Source organism: Budorcas taxicolor, chromosome 1 (assembly GCF_023091745.1).
Source record: "Budorcas taxicolor isolate Tak-1 chromosome 1, Takin1.1, whole genome shotgun sequence".
Classification (NCBI taxonomy): domain Eukaryota; kingdom Metazoa; phylum Chordata; class Mammalia; order Artiodactyla; family Bovidae; genus Budorcas; species Budorcas taxicolor.
Window position 1 is genome coordinate 71,067,418 of NC_068910.1, and position 22,880 is coordinate 71,090,297.

The 22,880-nt window shown below is 39.2% G+C and overlaps 1 protein-coding gene across 1 annotated transcript in view; it reads left to right on the forward strand.

Annotated features, from left to right (window-relative positions):
• Positions 1–22,880, forward strand: part of GRIK1 (glutamate ionotropic receptor kainate type subunit 1) — a 465,170-nt gene that overhangs the window by 401,000 nt on the left and 41,290 nt on the right. The window contains exons 9-14 of the mRNA XM_052636330.1: positions 586–630; positions 5,656–5,769; positions 9,312–9,515; positions 10,452–10,675; positions 16,759–16,877; positions 21,178–21,395. Of these exons, the coding sequence (XP_052492290.1) occupies positions 586–630; positions 5,656–5,769; positions 9,312–9,515; positions 10,452–10,675; positions 16,759–16,877; positions 21,178–21,395 (924 nt within the window). The remainder of the gene's footprint in view (positions 1–585; positions 631–5,655; positions 5,770–9,311; positions 9,516–10,451; positions 10,676–16,758; positions 16,878–21,177; positions 21,396–22,880) is intronic.

Genomic DNA, 22,880 nt, shown 5'->3' on the forward strand with positions numbered 1-22,880 from the left:
GAAATGCCCAAGCTTTTCATGTCAGCCTCTTGTGGGGTCCATAAGGAAAACTGTTTTTTTTAAAAAGCCTATTTTCTCACTTTCACTCAAGTTTCTAATGCCAAGAAGCACCTAGGCAAAGAATAATAAGCACACTTTCTTCTCACTAAGGAATAATTGTGTGTGTGTGTGTGTTTGTGGTGTGTGTGTATGTGTGTGTGTGTGTGTTTATGTGTGTGTGTGTGTGTTGCTTGATTGACTAATCTGATTATAAATGACTTTAACAGGAATGATGAAGACCTTAAGCTCTGCAGCATAGGTGTGCATATTCGAAAGAATTTTGCTTTTTTTTTTTTTTTTTGACATGCAAAAGCAAAAGGGAAAATCAGGTTCCACCACCAAGGAGAAGTAACTTCTGTAGAATTCAAGTACTTGGTCCATGTCTTTACTGTACCTATTCTCAGGCTTTCTGTTGAATGAACATTCAAGATTCCAAACAATGGGAGGGGGATGTATCTGTTAGCACTCACGTACCATGATGCCTTTTGGCTTCCATGCTCCATTTTAATTAAGTGCTATTTTTATTTTTCCCCTCTGAAAACCAAGGCTGCTGGCGAAGTGTCTAAACACTTATATAAAGTGTGGAAGAAGGTTTGTACATGGAGAAAACCTGCAGGAAATCTGGGAGTGGGGTGGGAAATACCAAAGGAAAAGCCTGCATCCTTCCAGTTTTGTCAGACCAGTAGCTCTCTAATTGCAGTTTAGAGGCGAAATTCCACGTGAAGGGAGAACATGGGTTATTGAATATGTTGCCTCTCAACAACATTGCCTGGGAATTGAAACAGACTTGAGATGGATTAAATAATGATGGATTAAATATTTCCCTCTAGATTATTTTTGTTTCTCCTGGGTAGGACCAGTGCCTGTTAGGACTAAAAGCAGGTAAGCTGCAACAGAAGCAGACCTTGGTCCATTTATATTCTTTCTTGACTCTAAATATTTTTTTCCCTAAGGGGGAAAAAATACAATAGATTTGATCCATCAGACTAGTCAGACAGGCTAAGGCTCCAAAGGGGCCGGGATATCTCCTTCAATGTCACCACCACAAAATATATGAACCATTTTCAGAAATTCCCTTGTATTACATACCATCTTCATTTTATGCAGAAAAACAAAACCTTGTTAGAACATATTGTTTCATAATTTGCTTTAGAACCACAGTTATCAGATTAGAGTTAGAGATTTTGAAAAGGAAATGAGATTGTCTTATAAATCATAACACCTACTATTTCACAGCTTATTGTACAGTATTATGTTGTCAATGAATGTGCACAGATTTATTACAGAAGCAGAAGTGAGACATTACAAACATTCTGATCAGGAAAACGTCCCAGCAATATGCAACCATTGTCTTTCAATCTATCTCCCTCAAACCACTTGCTAAACTGCCTGCTGATTGACATATGGACCTTAAACTACTCCAGGTTGTTCAACTTGAATGGTTTTGTCAGGTTCACTTTCATCTTTCAAATTATGAGTTAAGTCACAGAAAGTGTAAACAGTTTCTCCCTGTAGTCAGAAGCCTTGTCTCCCTTTTGGAGCATACTCAGATGAGCTCCAAAATGTCCTGCTTTTAAGTTTAAATAAGCACAGGTTTAATAACCTTGTCTTAAATTTTGATGAATCAGGCTACCAAAGGCACAAGAAAGACAATCCCATCTCCTCTATGCTAATACATACATGAACCTAACCGGTACCCAGAAAAAAAAGCTTATTACACTAATCCAGCTTGAGACTCCAGGCATTTTCTGCAATGTTGAATTAATTCAAACCAAATATCCTCGGGAATGAAATTCAAGTCCTGAAATTATTCTCAGGGGAGGGGAATGTCCTTTATTTGTCACTAAACTGCAATAATCGCCCCCACTTCCCAAGGATGCACTTCTTGGCTTTCCTCCATGCCTCTGTGCCTCTTCCTTCTGCTGACCCATTGTTGCCACGTTGCAAGCTGTATATACTGTGGTGTGCTGTTTTGTGTTATGACTGCTCATCAACAATTTGTAGTAATCTGAGCGCTAGCACATAGACCTGTTGAGACCCAACCAACACACTGTCTTCTCCCTACAAGATTCCACCTTACAGCATAAGGATTCACCCTCATTGCATTCTAATTCCAAAAGCTCTTCTCTACACGCTGACGCTTTTCAGTCGAGAACAGTCTGCCTGAAGTTCTTTCCAAGGAAAGGATATGGCGGTCTTTACAAAGCTCATCACTAAAACATATGTTTATAAAACTCATCATATAGGAAACAGAGTCACCTCTTTCCCCTAGATACTTGATTATGTCACTCAGCAATTTTGGATTTTGAGTTTACGTGAATCACAAACCAGGTTTGAGAGATGGGTCTTAGTCACTTTCTGAGCATCCCTTTGTCACACTACCTTTTTTAAAAAGGACTTGCTTAATTGCATTTAAGTCCTCATTTTCAAATGCTTTCCTTTGTTGTCCTAGATGATAAATGACTGCTCCCTCATGCCAGTTTACAAAGTGAGAGAAGACAGGACCAGACTATTTAGTTTTTGAGTATTCCTCCCCGCAAGTAATTGATCCACCTTCCACTGCTTCTCACTGGGAAATTACTGCTGACCACTTTTGCTGTACAGTTTGAAAACTAAGGTTCTGCGTCCTAGAGGCAATCCTCCAGGGTCGGAGGACAGGACTGAAATGCTAAATATCTTGGCACCTGGTTAACTGTAGCCCTCCCACCAGTACTTAGTGACTGAACAACAACCTCCCAGCATGGATGAATCATGGGAGCTTGCTGTTTCAGAAAGAGACATTTGTTAATGTGTTATTTTACTTCAGTTAAATAAAAGGTAAAGCCAGTTGACAACTTTGGTTTAAAAGACTCACATACCCCTATATGCAAACATAGACACTCTAGTTGCTTTGCTGATTATAACGTTTGAAAATACAAGGCTGAGGTCATTCAAACCTCATATGTAAACTCTCCACTTCCCATAAATCGCTTGACCTTTACTGTTTCTTGATATTCTTTTAGTCTAGATTTGAGGACACTTCTGATACACCAACAGTAGGAAAAATACTTCTTTTTCTTATTTCATGGAGGAAAGTCTACACTGATTGGTACTTTGGGACTCATTAGGTTACAAATGCAGCAGCAATGATATCATAGCTTCCACACTTTTTCGTGAGGCTGGTAAAAGAAACAAAGCCAGATGTTAAGCTGTGGGATGTATTTGTCTACAATGTTGCAAGGCCAATCAGCCCTGCCATTTCAAATATTAATGTAAATCTTTGAAACACTTGACTTTAATAGAAATAAGAGTTACTGAGAACACACTTCACTACTTAACAAATTGGCTAAAATGCAGTTATTTTCTCCAGCTTTCAATATTTAATTAAAAATTAGGTTCCCCTCTCCCCAGTGCCGAAGTCAAGGTTTAATTAAAAACACAGCAAGGGCCCAATTGAAACACAGTCTTCGTAGAGTTAGAATTCAACTGTTTACAACCTAAAACATAGTTTTGGCTAAAAATTCATAGACTCCCTTTTGTAGTTAGTCTGAGATATATTTCCTGGAAGCAAGGGTCCCTGCCCCCAAAAAGTGAGAAGAGGGGTGGAATTTAGAAGAGAGGGAAGAAAAAAAATTTTCCCTTTATCTTGAGTTCAAAACCAGACAAAGAAAAGTAAAGGTTCTTTGACCAGCAGGCACGTGTTTCATGCATTCTAAGTGATGGATATTACACTTGATCCTGGAAAGACTGAATGGTCATTAAAGGTGTTATCCTTCAGCTTAATCCTACCTCTAGTACTCTCTCTGCACACAGGATCAAAATACTTTCAAATGCAAAAACTACCCCTAAACCCCATTTACCTAGACCTGTCTCCTTTTCACTATCCAACTAGCCCTTATTAAGTATAAAAAGAAGACAGTGAAATTGAAATAGTTCACACCGATGAACAAATCTGTAATAATCCTTGAAACTACCTCAAAGAATTTATATTTCTAAAAGGAAAATTTGTTGAGCTAAATGAATTTTCAGCTGCTGCATTTGGTCAGTAAATCTAATAAACAAATAGAAAAGGAAAGAAGCCTAACATTCCTACAGGTAAAATTTTATTTAATCATCAGAAGAGTTCTATTGTCTCCATTTTACTGGTAGGGAAATTAACTTCCCCAGAATCACACTGCTGGTAAATTGCAAAGTTAGAATCTGGACAAGAGTCCATCTGAAGAGCTCATACACTGTCCAGCCAGCCAAATGTCCTCCCAGTGGAAGAGTATATTTAGAGATCAAGCTTGGGTCTACCCTGTCTATCACAGACCGCATCCAGGTATTGGTGTTCCTAAACTGTCCCTGTTTTTCATAGCTCCTTTATCAGCTTATAAATTTCAAAGAAAAGGGATTTCACTAATGATTCCAAGTTCCTTCATAACAGGACAAGCTTAAAGAAATTACTGGAGCAACCATTTTTATGTCCTTTATTGTAAACATTCCTTTATTGTTAACATTCGTGCAGCTCTTAACATATACTAATACTTTCACATGCATTTACTCACTTGATGGTCCCCACAGCCCTATAAATTATTTTATAGGTAGAGATCCAGAGCTCAGAAAGGTTAGCATCTTGTCCAAGGCTACCCAGCAACCAGGTTTGCGTTCCACCTCACTAGGCTGTCAGTAAATGCTTCCAGAAGACTTCAGACAAAGAGCCAGTTCCCTAAGGCCCTGCTCCTAGATTGCCCCTAGAGGCAGAACAAGCCAATCTACTTCTACAGACTCTGATAACCCAAGAATGAGCTGGCCATGGGAGGAAATTGGGGTTACCATTTCTTAAAAGAACAGGAGGCTTCACTGACTGCCAATCACAATGGTTGGTTCTGTGACAGAAAGATCAATAAGCGATAGAAGTAATACCTTCACTAAAGGCATTCATGGTCAAGTGGAAAAACAAGACAGATAAACAGATGATAACAGAAGAAGGTCCGTAACAGAGGCACAATGGAGGTACAGACAGAGTTCTACCAGAGCCTACAAGAGACACCCTCACCCAGCACTAGTTCCTCAATGATAGACCTATAGAACTTGGTCTCCTGCCCATTCGCACGTATTGTTCCATTTATCTTTCCCTTTTAGATGCCCAGCTCCTTCAGTGTCCACCCTACCTCTTCCATCCCATTTGTCATAAGTTTTAAAGGCACTGATGGTAATACTTTGGCAACACAAGATCTGTATCAGTCTAACGTAAGCTCCACCAGGGCAGATGTCTTTGTCTCTTTTGTTCCTTGCTACGTCCTCCAATGCCCAGAAGAATCCCTGGTTTATAAGTCGGTGCTCAACAAATACGTATTGGAAGAAAATCTGATACTCATTTACTAATTCTTAACTTAGAAAAGAACACTGGACTTAATAAATTAAAAAGGCCTCCCCTACCTCCACCCCACATAACACAGATTTTCTGTTCCACGTACGCAGTTGTTCCATTGTCTTGTTTTCCCACATGTGGTAGCTTCCCCTGTAATGGTGCCCTGGTGTCCTCTTCCCAGACTATGAGCTTTTGTGCCCATTCCTGGCATAGAAGGGGCCTCTCTTTAGCATAAACGCCATCGCTGACAGTCGGCAACCTCTGATGTGATGTGTTCTGTGTAGATTGGGATTTGGAACTCCAACAGTGGGCTTAACATGACGGACGGCAACAAAGACAGGTCCAATAATATCACCGATTCTCTTGCCAACCGAACACTCATCGTCACCACCATTCTGGTAAGTTGAGTCTGTGGAATCCAGGGCATCTGATCGGAACTCCTACTCTAAACCGTGAAGGATTCCTCAGCTATATTGTTCATGCCAACACCTCTGTCTGTAAATGTCTATTTTTAATTGGGGCACTAAAAGCATATATTTACATCTATCTATAGTGGATGGAATTATCCACTTTCAGTGTTGTTCTGAAGCTCTCCAATCTCCAGTCCACGCTCAGCGATGAAATGCTCCACTCTCTAGACCTACCCAGCTGGTTACCCTTGCTCTCTGGCTGCTGGTTGGTTTCAACCAGGGGAAGACTCTGGTAAAAGGCCAGGGAGGTGGATGGAGTAAGAGATGCAAGGAAATGTCTTCCCCTGCTTCCCAGTGGTATTGTCAGAACCTCTGTACTTCACAGCCACAGCCTGTCTCCTGTCACTGATCCTGCTTCCATACTCTTCCTGCGTTGCACACATGGACCACTCTTTCCTCCCTTCCTGCCTTAGCCCTAGCCTCTCATTATGTTGGTCACGGGTCTTCCCGGTTGGCACTAGTGGTAAAGAATCCACCTGCCAATGCAGGAGACATAAGAGATTTGAGTTCGAGCCCTGAGTCAGGAAGATCCCCTAGAGGAGGAAATGGCAACCCACTGCAGTATTCTTGCCTGGAGAAGCCCACGGACAGAGGAGCCTGGCAGGCTACAGTCCATAGGGTCGAAAAGAGTCAGATCCGACTGAAGCAACTTAGCACAGAGGGTCGACATCCCACTATTGCTCTTACCACGATCCCTGTTGGTTGCTTTTGAGGCAGGAGACAGATGGGCCCCGGGCTAGACATTTATAGCCAGCCTTCTGTTTACGGGACTTCCCAGGTGGCATTCGTGGTAAAGAACCTGCATTCCAGGGCAGGAGATGTAAGAGACTTAGCTTCAGGAAGATCCCCTGGAGGAGGGCATGGCAACCCCCTCTAGTATTCTTGCCTGGAGAATCCCACGGACAGAGGAACCTGGAGGGCTACAGTCTACAGCGTCCCACAGAGTCGGACACAACTGAAGCAAATTAGCATCCATGCGTGCACCCCTGCTTACATTTCATGTGGCAGGAAAAATGGGCTTCAGGCCTGACCCTTAAAACTGGCCTCCTGTTTGCATTGTCTGAGACAGGGAATCAGTGGGCTCCAGGTTAGGAATTTACATTCAGCCTCCTGTTTGCTCTCTGAAATGGAAGTAACAACAGAAGTAGGGATAAATACCCAGGCTTTGTCTCTTGTGGACACATTAAGAGAGTAATCATGTAGGAACAGAGAGGGGCTAAACCTTGCCTGAGTAAAGGATCAAGAGATCACATAGGCCCTCTCCTTGGGGCACGGGAGACAGTATACCTGTGCATACAGGCTCCTTGGGGATCAAAACTCAGGGCATGCCAGGCCATAATAAGTCTTGCTTCTCTCCTCCCAGATGCCTTTGCATGGAAATCCATCTTTACCAGGCACACCTAGGGGAAGGTCCTGAGACAGATTAGCTGGTGAGGGGTGGTGGTGGGGAACGCAACTGGCCTGTGGGAAGACAAAGACTCAGAAAATCTATCCCTTTATAAAGGATAAAACCTTTATAAAGGATAAACCTCTCTTGCAAAGGGGTTCCCAAAGACACACCTCTCTTGCAGAGCTCACCCATGTGTCTTTCCGCTTGCACACTGCTTTTCCAATAAACATTTTATTTTTCTCTTTGCCTGCCACCTCCTCATCAGAATTCTTCCTTATCAACATGAGCGAAGCCTGGGGTTTTTGTCCTTAGTTGCTGGACTCTGTGGTCTAGCAATTAGGACTCCTGGTCAGGGAACTGAGCTCTCTTCCAGCTGATGCTCGCTGCTCTGTGGGTCCAAAATCACCTTGGCCTGTTCATTCTTCTGTACTGCTCCTTTATTAGCTGTACTCCTTTGTTGAAAGAAAAGTGACAGTGAAGTCATTCAGTCATGTCTGACTTTTGCGATCCCATAGACTGTAGCCTACCACGTTCGTCCATCCATGGGATTTTCCAGGCAATAGTACTGGAATGGGTTGCCATTTCCTTCTTCAGAGGATCTTCCAACCCCAGGGATTGAACCCCGTTCTCCTGCATTGTAGGGAGACGCTTTTCCATCTGAGCCACCAGGGAAGTCCTTTCTTAACTACTCTTTGAAAGCCTGCTCTCTGTTGCAATCCTATCATGCCCCATCCAGCCACTGTTTACTCACAGACTGTTCTTCCTCCCTCTTTGCTCCTCCCTAATCCATGAATTGTGCTTCCCAGGTGGCACTACTGGTAAGGAACCCACCTGCCAATGCAAGAACATAAGAGCTGTGGGTTCAGTCCCCGGGTCAGGAAGATCCCCTGGAGGAGGACACAGCAACCTACTCCAGTATTCTTGTCTGGAGCATCACATGGACAGAGGAGCCTGGTGGGGGACAGTCTATGAGGTCTCAAACAGTCAGATAAAACTAAAGCAACTGAGCAACTTAGCACACACGCAATCCAAGAAATAAATAAGAGTGGCCGCCTCTAAAATCATCCCTTTTGGACATTCCTGTTTTGATTCATTCCACCATGTGATATTTATTTCTGAAACAGTTTCTGAGCATCGTTCATCCAAAACGAAAACGTTTTTTTCTGGTGACTAGTTTCTCTACAGCTTTCTCATGGAAACATAGAGTTTTCTACTTCTATCAGTTTGTTTGAGGATAAGCCTAAACATACAGGATGGATCAGTAATGTAGTAACTATTTTGATTTTATAAAATAAAGTAAAATTGTACTTAGTCAAATGAGAATTAATAAGGCTAGAGATATGTACTTGTAAGGAAATGTCCTCATAGGATAGGGGATTTATCATATAAGAAAAGAATTTACCAAATGAGATCTCGGAGGTGAGTTCAAATAAGAAAACGCAACTGATGATGAAAGGGGACATCAAAGTGGTCTTCGAATAAGATATCCTGAAGGAAGCCAGGAAAAATATGTAAATAATAAGGGGAGAGTGAAATTGAGATGCAATTTAGTTGAAAATGAGAAAATTGAAATATTTAGAGTACTTAGTAGACAAGACATTTGAAAAACAAGAGAATATATTTGCTGATTTAGATTTCTTTTTGTAAGTAAGTGAAACTCATAAATCAAAGCCAGGAGAGTGGGTGGATCTAGCCCTGGAAGCTTAGGTGTAGGCACAGCTGGAAACCAGACTGCCAGACATCAGATCCTCCACTGCCTTCCTGGCTAGACCTAAAGTTTAAACGTGATCCTGTCTCAATCACACCGTTTACTCACAGTTCTACCCTCAGCAGTGGAGGGGAAAAAACTCTCAAAGAGAGAAGAGGGAGAGAAAGTAACATATGAAGTGTTCTATATTTATAGAAGATGCACAAAAGATGAGCTGAGTAAAGGCAGAAAGGGAAGTGACTTTCTTTAGAATTCTCAAATCTTAAAAACCGTTTTCAAATATTTTATATCTTCTGGCTGTTGTTGGAGCTCATGTAAGTAAATTCTGCCTTTCATTATAGCAGGGTTTCACGTGTGATTTGTTTCATATAGGAAGAACCCTATGTGATGTACAGGAAATCTGATAAGCCCTTGTATGGAAATGACAGATTTGAAGGATATTGCCTGGATCTATTGAAGGAATTGTCAAACATCCTGGGTTTCATTTATGATGTTAAACTCGTCGCTGATGGCAAATATGGCGCTCAGAATGACAAAGGAGAGTGGAATGGAATGGTCAAGGAACTCATAGATCATGTAAGCAAAAATATATCTCCTACACTGTGGTCTTAAATGTCTAAAAAATGCATAATGAGAAGGAAATGAAAAGAGAAAGATGTTTGAGTCAGAGTCAGAAGGCATATTTTATTTTTTTGAATCATAAAAATGACCTAAAAAGTGGGAGAAAACAACCTATAAATGTAGTTTCCTTACATAGGAGGGCAACAGGGCTAAAAATTGAGGATAAAAATTTATGGGCTCATCCTTCATACTGAAGAATAAATGTGAGTGATTCTTAGATTAGATAAGGAGTTCTGAAGTTTGCAGCTTGAAGCAAAATCTCATCAACTAATTTTATGACCAAGTTGCTCATTTCTTATTTTTCTCACATGTCCTTTTTTAAAGAGATTTTTCTGCAATTTTTTCCCCTCCATTTAGTTCCAGAATGTATGTGTGTGGAACACATATATATTTGAGTTTAACACATATAATTTTGAGTTTGAGCAAAGGCTGAGAGATGGTGAAGGACAGGGAAGCCTGGCGAGCCACAGAGTTGGACATGACTTAGCAACTGAACAACAACACATATATATTCAAGAAGGAAATGACAACCCACTCCAGTACTCTTGCCTGGGGAATCCCGCGGACAGAGGAGCTTGGTGGGCTACAGTCCATGGGGTTGAAAGAATCGGACATGACTTAGTAACTAAATATCACCTGCCATACATATATACGTGTGTATGTGTGTTTGTGTGTATGTTTCACACCTTCTGGTTTCTCTTTGGTAACAAATACTATTTCATAAATATAACTGTAAGTCAACTGTTTTTACATCAGAGTTAATCATCATAGAAGCTTCTTGTGTGAGAAGTTTTTGGAGTTGAGAATAGGAATCAGGAGAACCAGGAAAAGTCCAGACATTCTCTCCGAAGCTAGACAGCTAAAGGGACAATTTCAAACTTGATTTTACAGAAGGCTGACCTGGCGGTGGCTCCTCTTACCATCACCTACGTGCGAGAAAAAGTCATCGACTTCTCCAAACCCTTCATGACCCTGGGCATCAGCATTCTCTACCGGAAGCCCAATGGCACTAATCCAGGGGTCTTCTCCTTCCTCAACCCCCTGTCTCCTGACATTTGGATGTATGTCCTCTTAGCCTGCTTAGGAGTCAGTTGTGTACTTTTTGTGATCGCAAGGTAAGTTAGAGAATCACTGAACTTCCAACAGATGCAGCTCAGTCTCAGGCTGACCTGTGTGCTCTAGAGGTAGACAGAGATCGTGAACGTCAAAGTATCATTTAGTTTTGCCTGATGTTCTGTTCTGTCATGTTCTCCCTCAAAAAAGCCACTCTGTAAATGAATATCTTCTAATTATTTATAAACGTAAGTAAGTAAGTAAGTAAGTGAAGTCGCTCAGTCGTGTCCGACTCTTTGTGACCCCGTGGACTGTAGCCTACCAGGCTTCTCCGTCCATGGGATTCTCCAGGCAAGAATACTGGAGTGGGTTACCATTTCCTTCTCCAGGGGATCTTCCCGACTCAGGGATCAAACCTGGGTCCCTCGCATTGGAGGCAGACGCTTTAACCTCTGAGCCACCAGGGAAGATATTTATAAAGGTACTTTTCAAAAATAGTAAGAGCACTAAGTTTTATACTAATTTAATTTTATCAGTATTTAAAGCAAGATACAATGGTTATTTACCCATTTTCCATGAATTATATTGCCACAAAAGCCATAGCTAAAACAATTTAACAGGAAGAGGAAAATGGTATACGGATACTTGACCCCTGAAATATTTGCAAATAATAAGCAAAATAGAAAAAGAGTCAGCTAGAAACTGTTGTAGCAAATAAAAAACACTGGATTAAATAAGATCATGGAATCTTCCAGAATAAGACAAATACTTTGAAAATTATATAAAATTTATTTTAAAAAAATTAGTTAACAAGAGAATTCTAGAAATAACTATGAAAAGGAAAGATTAGCTACACATACAATCTGGAGGTATGAAATATTTGTGCTACCCTGGTGATTCTGTTTAGATTTTATTTTCTGAAATAACTCTACATTTAACCATTCTGCTCCACACAATTTTTTAAAGGATTTTATACCATTCAATCGATTGTATTTGTCTAAATACCTTTGATACTGAATTTGAAACACAGCTGTTTTATCTTTCTGTTGCCTTAAACAGTTGATAAGCCTGGACAAACCATATTAAAAAAATAATTGCTTTTTTATGTCCTCTACTCATTTTCAATCTTTTTCATCTTTCAACAAAACTCAGTGAATTTTTCCTAATCAATTTTTGTTTTCCCTCCAGGAATTTCTAAGAGAAATATTTCTTCATCCTAATCCTTTGTCATTGCTCACTGTATGATTTTGATTAATGCCGGGTAACTCTCTGGCATAATTATAAAGAAAACTTAGAAAAATAACCTAGCTTCGAAAGGTCTTACAGATCCTTTGCAGACACAGTCAAAGCAAATTAATGTGTGCTTTCGCATATGAGTGAGACACATTCAGTATGAAATGAATGTTTGGAAGTTCTCTATACCTCATAAACTATACCTTTACCAAACCCTAGATTGTTTTCCAAATTTTGTCCAGATATTAATTTTAAATAATTACCAAAGCTTTCTTTCCATGTGTCTTACCTCAGAAAATGATATAGTGGCAGTATGTAGAGTGATATTATCCTTCGATAATACTTAATCAGTGGTTCTCAACTAGGAGAAATTTTATCCCCCAGGGAACATTTGACAAGGTCTGGAAATAGCTTTTGATTGTTACAGCTGAGGGTGGGGGATATGCTACTGGTATCTGGCAGATACGAGCCCAGGGATGTAGCCAAACATCCTGCAGTGTGCAGAGCCATCCTGCCTCCTATGACAAAAACATATCCCCAAAGTGTCAATAGCATCAAGTTGGAAAAACTGTGCTCTAAATAATTAAAGATGATATTGCTTTGAATGTCTAATTTTCAAAGACGAATCACTCACCTTTGGAGGTGCATGTCTCATTACTTGCTCCTAAGTGAAATACATACTGCCTTAGAATGGTCATTTGATAAATGATTGCCATAAGGTGATGTGCCGTCTGACGATAGTTAGGAAATCTTTGCTGGCTTGATGTTCCATTCCTCTATTCGGGGCCCACACCTGCTGGGTGATTTTAGGACTAGTGGGGCAATCCAAGCAGCAGAGGGTAAGAGAGAAGTGAGTTTGCATATTCCCCAGTTCATTGCTTTATCTAGGCAGAGATGCTGATGAATAGAATAGTCAAGACAATGTTGATGAGCAAGCAATTACCTCATTTATCACACTGACTTGACCCGAATCGGCGAAAGTGAAAACCATGTCAACAGCATCCAGCAGTTCTCACAGACAGACAATTTCAAAGTATTTGTTTACCTTTGACCCCAACTGTGTCTTTAAGTTCCCTTATTTTTACCACCAAACGAATGTAGCATTAAGTAGCTTTCCCTTCCTTATGTTATCTGTTCCTCTGTAAGCTCCTGGTAATCCAGAGCCCTACATTTTCTAACTTGACTCTCTTTCAATGAAGAAAACAGCCTCCAGGACTTCCCTGATGATCCAGTAGTTACGATTCCATGCTTCCAATGCAGGGTCACAGGTTCAGTCCCTGGCCAGGAAACTAAGGTCCCATATGCTGTGAAGCGTGGCCAAAAAATTAAAAGAAGCAGCCTTGTTTCTCCCCCAATCAATACTATTTACTCAGGATTCCTACTCACCAACAGTACACTTTGTAGACCAGTTTTTTTCTTTATTTAGCTTATTATCCTTATCACTCCCTTCTCACTGTCTTTCTTCTCACTCTGGGTCTTGGGGAAGTGGAAGTATCAGACATCAAATGCAATCTTTCACACAGCATGGTGGTAAAACATAAAAAAAAAAATTAAAAAAATAACTCCCTGCAGTGCACAGGTGCACTGTCACAGGGACTGCATTCTCAACTATATTCATGTTTCCCATGCCTTTGAATCCATTTCTGCTTCCAGTTCATAAAGCCACTAAATATATCTTGGATGTGATTCCCCAAGACAAATCCTGGTTAAATAAGTGTGCCGATTCGCTTTGACTTCCAGAGACCATGAACTTGGTCTGAGACCATGAACTTGGTCTGAGACCATGAACTTGGTCAGTCTGCATCAGCAAGCTAAGATGGGAAATGACTTTCTGTTACCACCTTAGTGGTTTGCATTCATAGTTAGTGAAATAGAAATGAAAAAGAGTTAATCTCCTAATCACTGTTGCTCTAGAGAGGCTTTTGAATTTGTGTTTTGAAGTATACACTTTCTTGTCCTTTTAGAGGAAAAATAAAGCTCATCACTGCTTTTGGGCTTATGTTCTCACTAGACAGAAGCTTACAAACCATTTGCTGAACTGAATTGATTTATAAAGTTAGACAAACTAAGGAAAACCATACAAAAATTTTTAGTTACTATCTGCATGTTACAAATGTGCATGTCAGTGTTTTTGCTTTGTGGTTGACATTTGCTAAATTACTTTTTGTAAAGTATTTAATCCCAAGGAATTATGTCCATCATGAACATACAATTTAGATAGACTGAATATCCAGAAATAATGTCTGCTTACATCTTACAATTTATGTTTATCTTCTTAAAATGGACATTTTTTTAATTTGGCTTATGGCAAAGAAAAATCAAGAAAACCTTTGACTGTAGCTCTACGGTTATGCTATAAACCCAACCAGTTACATTACAAGATTGAGAGCTTTCTCCATTAAAAGATCTCCCTCTTGTTGATGTAGCCTGATATCCATTTTCAGTCATAAAAAGAATTCCTTAATTAGAAGTCTTCAGTATTTTATATCTTCCATTCAAGTAAAACCCTGGCATATATGAACATGAAACCAAAATGAGCCTCTGCATTTCAGTATAACTCTTCGAGATGCAAGTTTTGATGTAAATTCTAAGCACATTTATCCCTTTCTCTGTCATTTTACTAAAACTGGAATCAGGTGAGGAGAGCAGCTTCAGAATATCATTGGTACAGGCCATGAATTAATCTTTCTACCAGGCTTCCTGGTGATGACATTGCTGTCACACTGGCTATCTTTAAGCAGACATTAGGAATTTCAAGCTGAAATATCTGCATCCAGGCAACAGGTAGATCTATTGCATTATGAAAAGTCAGTGTGCCACAGTACAGCATCCAATCACTACTTAATATTCCTCAGTCCACACACTCTCCAAGTCACTCAGAATCCCAGAGAGAAAGAATCTAAAATATCTCTGCCGAGCAGGCAGAATTGCATTGCTGTTTGGACAGTTTTCTTTTTTGCCATAGAAAACTAGATTAATTGTTCACTTAGAGCCGCAAAGTCTGAAATACGGAAACAGGACCGAGTGAGATGCAGCATTTCAAAGAAAGAAGTGGTGGGTTCATTCATCAGAGCACATACAGGGGAGACATGCCAGAATATTACAGAGCTGGTGGTGGCCAGGTTTTATGAGCTGTTTAGAGAAACTTCTGCTTTTGAAGGCATAGCCCTCCTAATGTATTGCAATTGATTTTCTTAAATTATTGTACAAGCACCAATGATACTGTTTAAGTAGTGGCATTTTTACCCTGTGTATTGCTTCAATTAGTAGGCTCGTTAATATTGGTATTGGGTTCTTCGGCTCAGCAAACTTCTATGGTTATAAGAGAGTATAAATTCAAAACTTAATTATACTGTTGAAACAGTAATTAAAATGTATTGGCATGGCATTGTCAATTAAAGCTTTATTCATAAGCTTCACAGGAACCTGCACTGTGTGCCCTGCAGCTGTGGAGAAGGCGCAGTAATGAGTTGGATGCCATTATTATGGGATAAACTATGAGGCTGTTATCCTAGCCTCCTTGAGACTTGATGAGGAGACACTGTGTACTTTTCAGAAGGTGTCTGCAGGTTTAGGAAATGGTGTTTCATTAAGAACTATCTGCCCACTTCCTCGTGCCTGATTCAAAGTGTGCCCCGCTTCTCGCTGTAGATAATGTATTCACCTTAACACCAGCTCTCCACCATGCGTCAGCAACCTGCTATTGTTTACTGCTGAAACCTATGGCTGGAGAGCATTCCATATGTTCGCACTGACTTTACTCTAACACTCCTGCTTGCATTAAAAGGATCCAGTGGCAAATGGCCTTTCAGTGCTAAGGACTACTGCATTTTAAATCATTTCCAGATCGCTTCGCAGCGCATCTGCCAATGTCTTTTTGGGAAAAATAAGTGCCCCTAGGAAAGAGAGTCTTAAAAAAGAACCATAGAGCATGGAGCTCCTTGGGCTTGTAGAGGTCAGGCAGATTTTTAGAAAATAGAAGAAGAATCAAAAATCCTTTCAACCCCTCAAATTTTTATTTGAACACGACTTAGAGATATCTGTATTCTTTCTTCTTTAAAAATAAGGAAACTGAAGCCAGAGAGTTTAAATTACTTATTCAAAGTTGACTTCCTAACTGGCTAGGGCTGGCGATCAAGTGGCCACAATTGACAATTGTAGAAACAATTCAGAATGAATCTAAGAGGAAAATCTGAACCTAAAACTGTCCATCCAGACATGCTGTGGCCTTAACATTAATGAACTCTGATGCCTGGGCCAGGGTACTTCTAAATTTGAACTGTATCTCTTTATTTAAAGATTGGGATTTTTATTTCCACACACTATCATAAAAGTATCAAATACACCTCAATCCAGACCTTCTTTTTGTTCACTAATCGTTTGAAACTTGCGACTCCTTTGATGCGTCATGAAATCACTAGACTACATAGACTCCTTTGATCTATCAGTCAATAACCCTTGAAGTCCGTCGCCCCTCTGTTTCGTGTCTTCCTCAGCACCTAGTGACACAGAATCTTGATATTACAGTTGGTATGCAACTGTGTGTGTCATTGTCGTTGCTACTCTGTGGGGTAAATACTTGGGATGAGTGAACCTCCCTTTGCAGTCCATCTAGTTGTTCAATAAAATGGAAATGAGTGAAAACTCAGAAAAAATCAGTAGACATGATCTGAGGAATATGGTTCCAGCCAACCAACGGGCTTTGCCTAGAAATCAGAAGACTGGTAAATATAATATCTAGAGTCTCCTTTGCTCTTTGCCTACCAAAGCTGTAAGTTTATGAACATGGCCTACTGTTTGGTTTGACGCGTCCTTCATTCACTGTTGGGTGTTGTGCCTGGTTCAGTGGATTTTTGCTGGTGCCGCATGAATCTACCTCATGTTTACAGACTGTTTCTGTTAACTACTGCAGGTTTACACCCTACGAATGGTATAACCCCCACCCATGCAACCCTGACTCAGACGTGGTGGAAAACAATTTTACTTTACTAAATAGTTTCTGGTTTGGAGTTGGAGCTCTCATGCAACAAGGTACAAGGTTGCCCATCTTTGTCACATGCATCCCACGGTCTGCTGACAGGCTTTTATGCTGGTAAACTCCACCAAGAAGATAGGGGGTAGGCTAAAAACCAACTCAGAAGTTAAAAAGATAGAACCTGGCTTCCTAGACAATTCTAAAAATAAAAAAGACAAAAATATGACAGCAACAGAACTCCTTTGCTACAGATATAAACTAAACTTCTATCAAGCAACAAATACAACTTTTCCTAGAGGGAAGGAAAGGATAAATTACCTTAGAAATTGTTTACAAACTGGCATAGATGGAGATATCTATCTTTTCCCTTTTAGTCATAACCTCACAAGTTACAATTTGAAAAGGGCTAAAATTTGAATCCTTTGAAAATTAGGTTGACTTACATCCTTCCAATAGATGACAGTCCCTAAAACTGTCACCTAATTACCACTCTGACAAACCCTACTGGGATTCATCTTAGCTTCCCAGTAACTTTTTACAATCTCCCTCAGTTTGTAACCATAGCAACAGTAAACTGGAGATGTTGGAGGAAATAAAATTCAAACCACAGAAATGTAATCTATTTTGTACATTTTCTATGATTTGAAGGATTTTGACTTTGTGGGGAAGGGAGGAGTGAGTTGTTTTAACCTTTGGAAGAAATCCAACACTTCTGTGGATTTTCCTCAGCTTTGATTCCAGGCGTATGGTCTAGAAAATACTTCTCAAGATTAAATGCATTAATTTAAGAAAATCATCAGTCACAGATGCTGTTGTGTTTGGAATATCTCCTTATTTGACAACAAGCTGCAAAATAAATTGGCAAAGGAAATTTCAACTAGGATATATATTAAAGATGTTTGTTACTTAGGGGTAAGCCCTAAGGCTTCTCAGGAGGGACTTGTTATCATGCTACTCGAAGTGTTTATATTGTGTTTAAAAATTCCAAGGAGAGAGAACAGGGTTTCTAGAGTGGAAACATCAAATAATTGAACAAAGTGAGTAAATCATCTCAACACGCAGTTAACTATAGTTTATTCAGGCAGTGCAAAGTAGGTGTAGACCCAGCACCTGATTCACTGGAAATCACTTGCGTAAATTTAGAGCGTAAGTCAGAACTATAAATCCCACAGGAAAACTCATTGGATGACATATACTGCTTTACCAGTGCATTTAGATTTTAAGGCATTTATCTTGTGAGCAATCACTTTCAAAGAATGAAAGAGACTTCCTTCCTTACCAGTAGCTTGCCTTCCTATGCCATTAGAATAGAAAAATATAGACTTGGGTTTCCTCGAGTATGCAGCATGCCTGTGCAGGTATATGTGACCGTGATTGCCTTTTGTCATATGAGTGTTATTGTTGTTCTTTAGTAGCTATGTCGTATCCAACTCTGTGACCCCTAGGACTGTAGCCTGCCAGCTCCTCTGTCATGGGATTTCCCAGGCAAGAAAACTGGGGGGAAATGTCATTTCCCTCTCCAGGGTATCTTCCTGATCCAGTGATCGAACCTATGTCTCCTGCATTGGAAGGCAGATTCTTTACTGCTGAGCCACAAGGGAAGCCCATCATATGCGTGTACCCTCCCCCTAAATTTCTCTTTTATACTCTACCTGTTTGGAGTTTCCCATCATCCACAGCAAACCGTGGGATGCAGTGTCTGCTAGTTACCACGACCTTGGGTACATGACAGTCAGCCCCAACCAGACTCTGCTTGTTTTTCAAGAAGTTTAAAGTATCTGTCAGGTGAAAAAAAATATTACGATGTACAAATTTGCGGTACTGGTGACTGTTCGTGCATTTGTCCTTAGCATGTGGCATTGGACCGGGTAGCTAACTTCTATATTGACTGTTGCGCTCTTGCTAGCAGAAGTTTGTCACTGTACTCAATTGGAAACCATTTTGTTTAATTTCTTTTTTAATGTGATGATCAGGCTTTCTCTTTTCTACAGAGCGTGAGCAAAGTCTGGATCAGGATTGGCTGTCATGTCTGCCGTAAAAGGCACTAAAGAGACTTCAGCAAGTACTGTCTCTCATCCCAGATATTTTCTGATGACGTTTCATTCTGCTTTTATTACTATCATGATTTCATCCTCTAGAGTTCTGACTTTTAACAAATCATCTCGACTTGAGTGAAGTCATTCTAGGTACATCAGTTAACAACGAGAGTCATGAAAGTCAGAAAACTGTGTGAATTTTTTTCAAAAGATGAAGTGTTGAGAAATTCATACCATCTACCAAGGGTTTAAAATGTAGTATGAGTAGGTTCCTATTAATTATTTTTAATTTCCATGACAACTTCATTGAAATGTATAAATATGATTTATTTTAAAATGTGATAGATGTAAATTTATTATTGCATGTAGACAGTTGGTTATCCATCTGTCTGCCTAGTTTTCCTGCCATATAATACACAACTATATGAATAATAAATTAAAACCTGATCTTTTCACAAACACAAATAAAATAAGGATAAATTCACAGCAGAAAATCTATACCTCTAAGCTAAGAAAATATATCTACTAACTGTATTACCTATTTCCTATGGGTATTTTATGAAATAAATGGTATTTTAATGATAGCCAACTAAAGATCTAAAATAATATCACACTACCACGAGGCTGCTAGATCAATTCAGGACGAAGATATGAAACAAACTTGGGCATTAAACATACACACCTATAGCATATAAATCCCATTAAACTGCAAGATTACAGCAACAGCAATGCACTATCTTACTAAATCCTTAGAAGCAATTTGATGAAAACTGTTATAAATCTGTGTAACGTTACACACTCAAATTCAAACAAACGAGCAAAAAAAAGAAAGAAAAGACACAGTGAAGCCATTAACCTCATTAAAAGAGAATAAAGTACAAAGAATAGCTTTAGAAGAACATAGCTAATTCAAAGCTAAGAAACTCTGCCAACATTTATCTGCATATCATGAGCCTGGAGCTGACTCTGATTTCATGAGCAATATTTGCATTTGTTTACAGATTAACCTTGAGCATAAATTCATGTATTTGTAGATTGGTAAACTCCAATTTCCCTTTCTGTCTTAAGCCATTAATGACAAAACTTCAAGACAATCAGAACAGTGAAAGACTCCTTTAACCAGATAATTCACCTGCTGAACTTTACACTTTAGATTTAACTTAGGGTGTTTTCCTTTCACTTCTTAAGTGGTCCCATAAACTCTATCATTTCTCCAAGTTTATGGAGAAAATGCTAAGAGAGAAGCAATGGTGAATTTCAGGCAAGCAGATTAACCAAAATCCATACATAGATCAATACAATTAGGGTAAGGGCTGCATATGCCTTTCTGCTCCTTTTGGTTCTGCTGCTGGTTTTATAAACTTCCATAGCTCAGCTTGATCAAAAGTTTTGAGCTAGAGAGCTTTCACAAATGCTTGTCCTTTGTATAGGTAAACTTTGCCTGTATACCCTTTCTTCAAGAGAGAAAGATGTTTTTTCTTTTTCTTGGTAAATACATTAAATGCCTCTATATTACCTTTTTACAAATAATCAGGAACCATCTGATAACACCTAAAATGAGTGTTTTTACCAAGAAGGGCCCCTTTCCACCTCCAAAACAGCCAGTCTTTGAAGTCTAATTAAATTGTACTTTATTTGAGGACAAAATTGTGCCTTTTCAGTGAATATATTATTTTCAGTTAAACAAGAATCAACATTAAAAGAATAATTTTGACTTCAAAAATAACATAAAAGAATGATTCATCCGCTGTCAAGTACAGTTATGCCCAATATCATTTTGATTTAATAAAACAATGTTTTATTAAATGCATGTGATAAATAACATGATATGTAAATCTTCTGAAAGTTTCTCCCATTCTTTAATATTAGATAAAATGTTAATGTTAACATTTTAAAGCTTTCACTGTTGTACAACCTAGAACATTTTATTTCACACAATAAGATGTATATTAGACAGTACAAAAAGCCCAGAAGTCTGAGGATTTTTCAGCAAAATCAAGCAAACAAACTCAAATCTAAGCAACTAAGCTGTTTATAAATTTTAGTCATAGAATATCTCAGGGTTAAAACCATTAAAACCATCAAATGGAAATAAATCACATTTAAGCAGCAGCAGTGATAAATGATAAAAGATCATTTAAATTTTACTTCATTTTCTAAAAAGATTCATCTGTTCACTTACACACAAGAGAATAAATGCTTGATAGATTTATGATTTTGAGTCACAAAAATGCATTATCTCTCTAGACTACTGTTGAATCATGGGTCTTCTCCCTTCTCATACCTGTTTAACACTCTTACTCTGGTGATACCATCACAGGATCAGAGTTGATGCCCAAAGCTCTCTCGACCAGAATAGTTGGAGGGATATGGTGGTTTTTCACCCTAATCATCATTTCATCCTACACTGCCAATCTGGCCGCCTTCTTGACAGTAGAGCGAATGGAATCCCCCATTGATTCAGCGGATGATTTGGCAAAACAAACCAAGATAGAATATGGGGCTGTCAGAGATGGATCAACAATGACCTTCTTCAAGGTAAGGAACTAACAAAATATTCTCAATGGTCATCTCATACTGATGGAAAAAGGGTGTGGAATAAAAGTCTGTCCAAAAAAAAAAAGAAATTGTTAGGCAGTTTTTTTATAAAATAAAATGTCTAATGATGTATTCTGATTACAAAGAACCCAGGTGCTCACAGCAGTCAGTGTAAAGCAATTTCTTCAGTTTATCTAGATATCAGTCCTTCTATCCCCAATATAGTACACTCAAATCCACATATCTCTCTCTACCTTCAACATTTTTCTCTTGCCTTTACACCATTTAGATATCAATTCTTCTATCCTCAATTTAATACACTCAGTTCCACATATCAGTACCTTCAACATATTTTCTTACCTTTACATCCATTAATTAATGCCTCATGTATGGAACTCACAAAATAAAGTTCACTTAATCTGAAATTCCAATCAAAATATGTAAATATCATTGTTTCATTCATGTTCTATACTGGATGAGACAGGAACAGATGACAAGTAAATCTGTTGTTAGTGGAATTTATTTGGAAAATTAAATCCAAAAATATCCCAGGAGACTCCAGTCTAATATTGCATCTGCATCAACAGGGATAGTGCACCCAGTACAGCCTGAAGCCTTCCCCATAGCCTAGAGAGCTTCCTGAGGCACCAAAGGAGATTTAAGCTAGAATCAATATAGTTTTAGCGTCAAGTACATTTTGTTGTTCATGTCTTTTAATGACTTACCCAGAGTAATGAAGCTGATGTCAGCCTTGCATATAGAATAAGCTGTAGTAGTTGTATTATCAAATCTCAGATACTGTGTCTCCCATGGGGAAAAATATGGATTTTAATAGATCCAGAAACCTTTAGAGATGACAAAAAAAAACCTTAGAGATCAAAAAGATTCAGACCTTCACCTTACTCATGAAAAGAACAAAACCCTCAGAAGCTAAATTATGTGCTCAAAATCATATACTTGGTTTGAAACAGAGATAGACAAGGACCTTCTTGTAAGAGATAATTGTGCCTGTGTGGGTGAGGCGGGGTGGGGCGTGGGAGCAGGGAAGGAAAACAACTGTAACCAAAATAAACTCTAAAAACGCTTTTGTTGACATTTCACACCCGGATTACCAAAATGAAGTTGCCACCCCAGGACCAAGTGGACTACTCTGACTTGTGGAGAATATTAAAGTAGAGACAAAATATTAAGGGTAAAAAAAAGTGAACACGTCTTGGTATAACAGTTCACAAAAATTGGTATTGTGTATGTGTTTGTGTTAATCACTCAGTTGTGTCTGACTCTCCACAACCCCATGGACTGTAGCTCACCAGGCTCCCATCTATTACTTATGCAGTAAATGTGGTTTAGCAATTACCAACAGTAATAGATAAACAAATAAAAACTTGTTTTAAGAGTAAACTAGGGGGCATTCCTGGCAATCCAGTGCAATCCCTTCCAATGCAGGGAATGTGGGTTTGATTCCTGGTCAAGGAGCTAAGATAC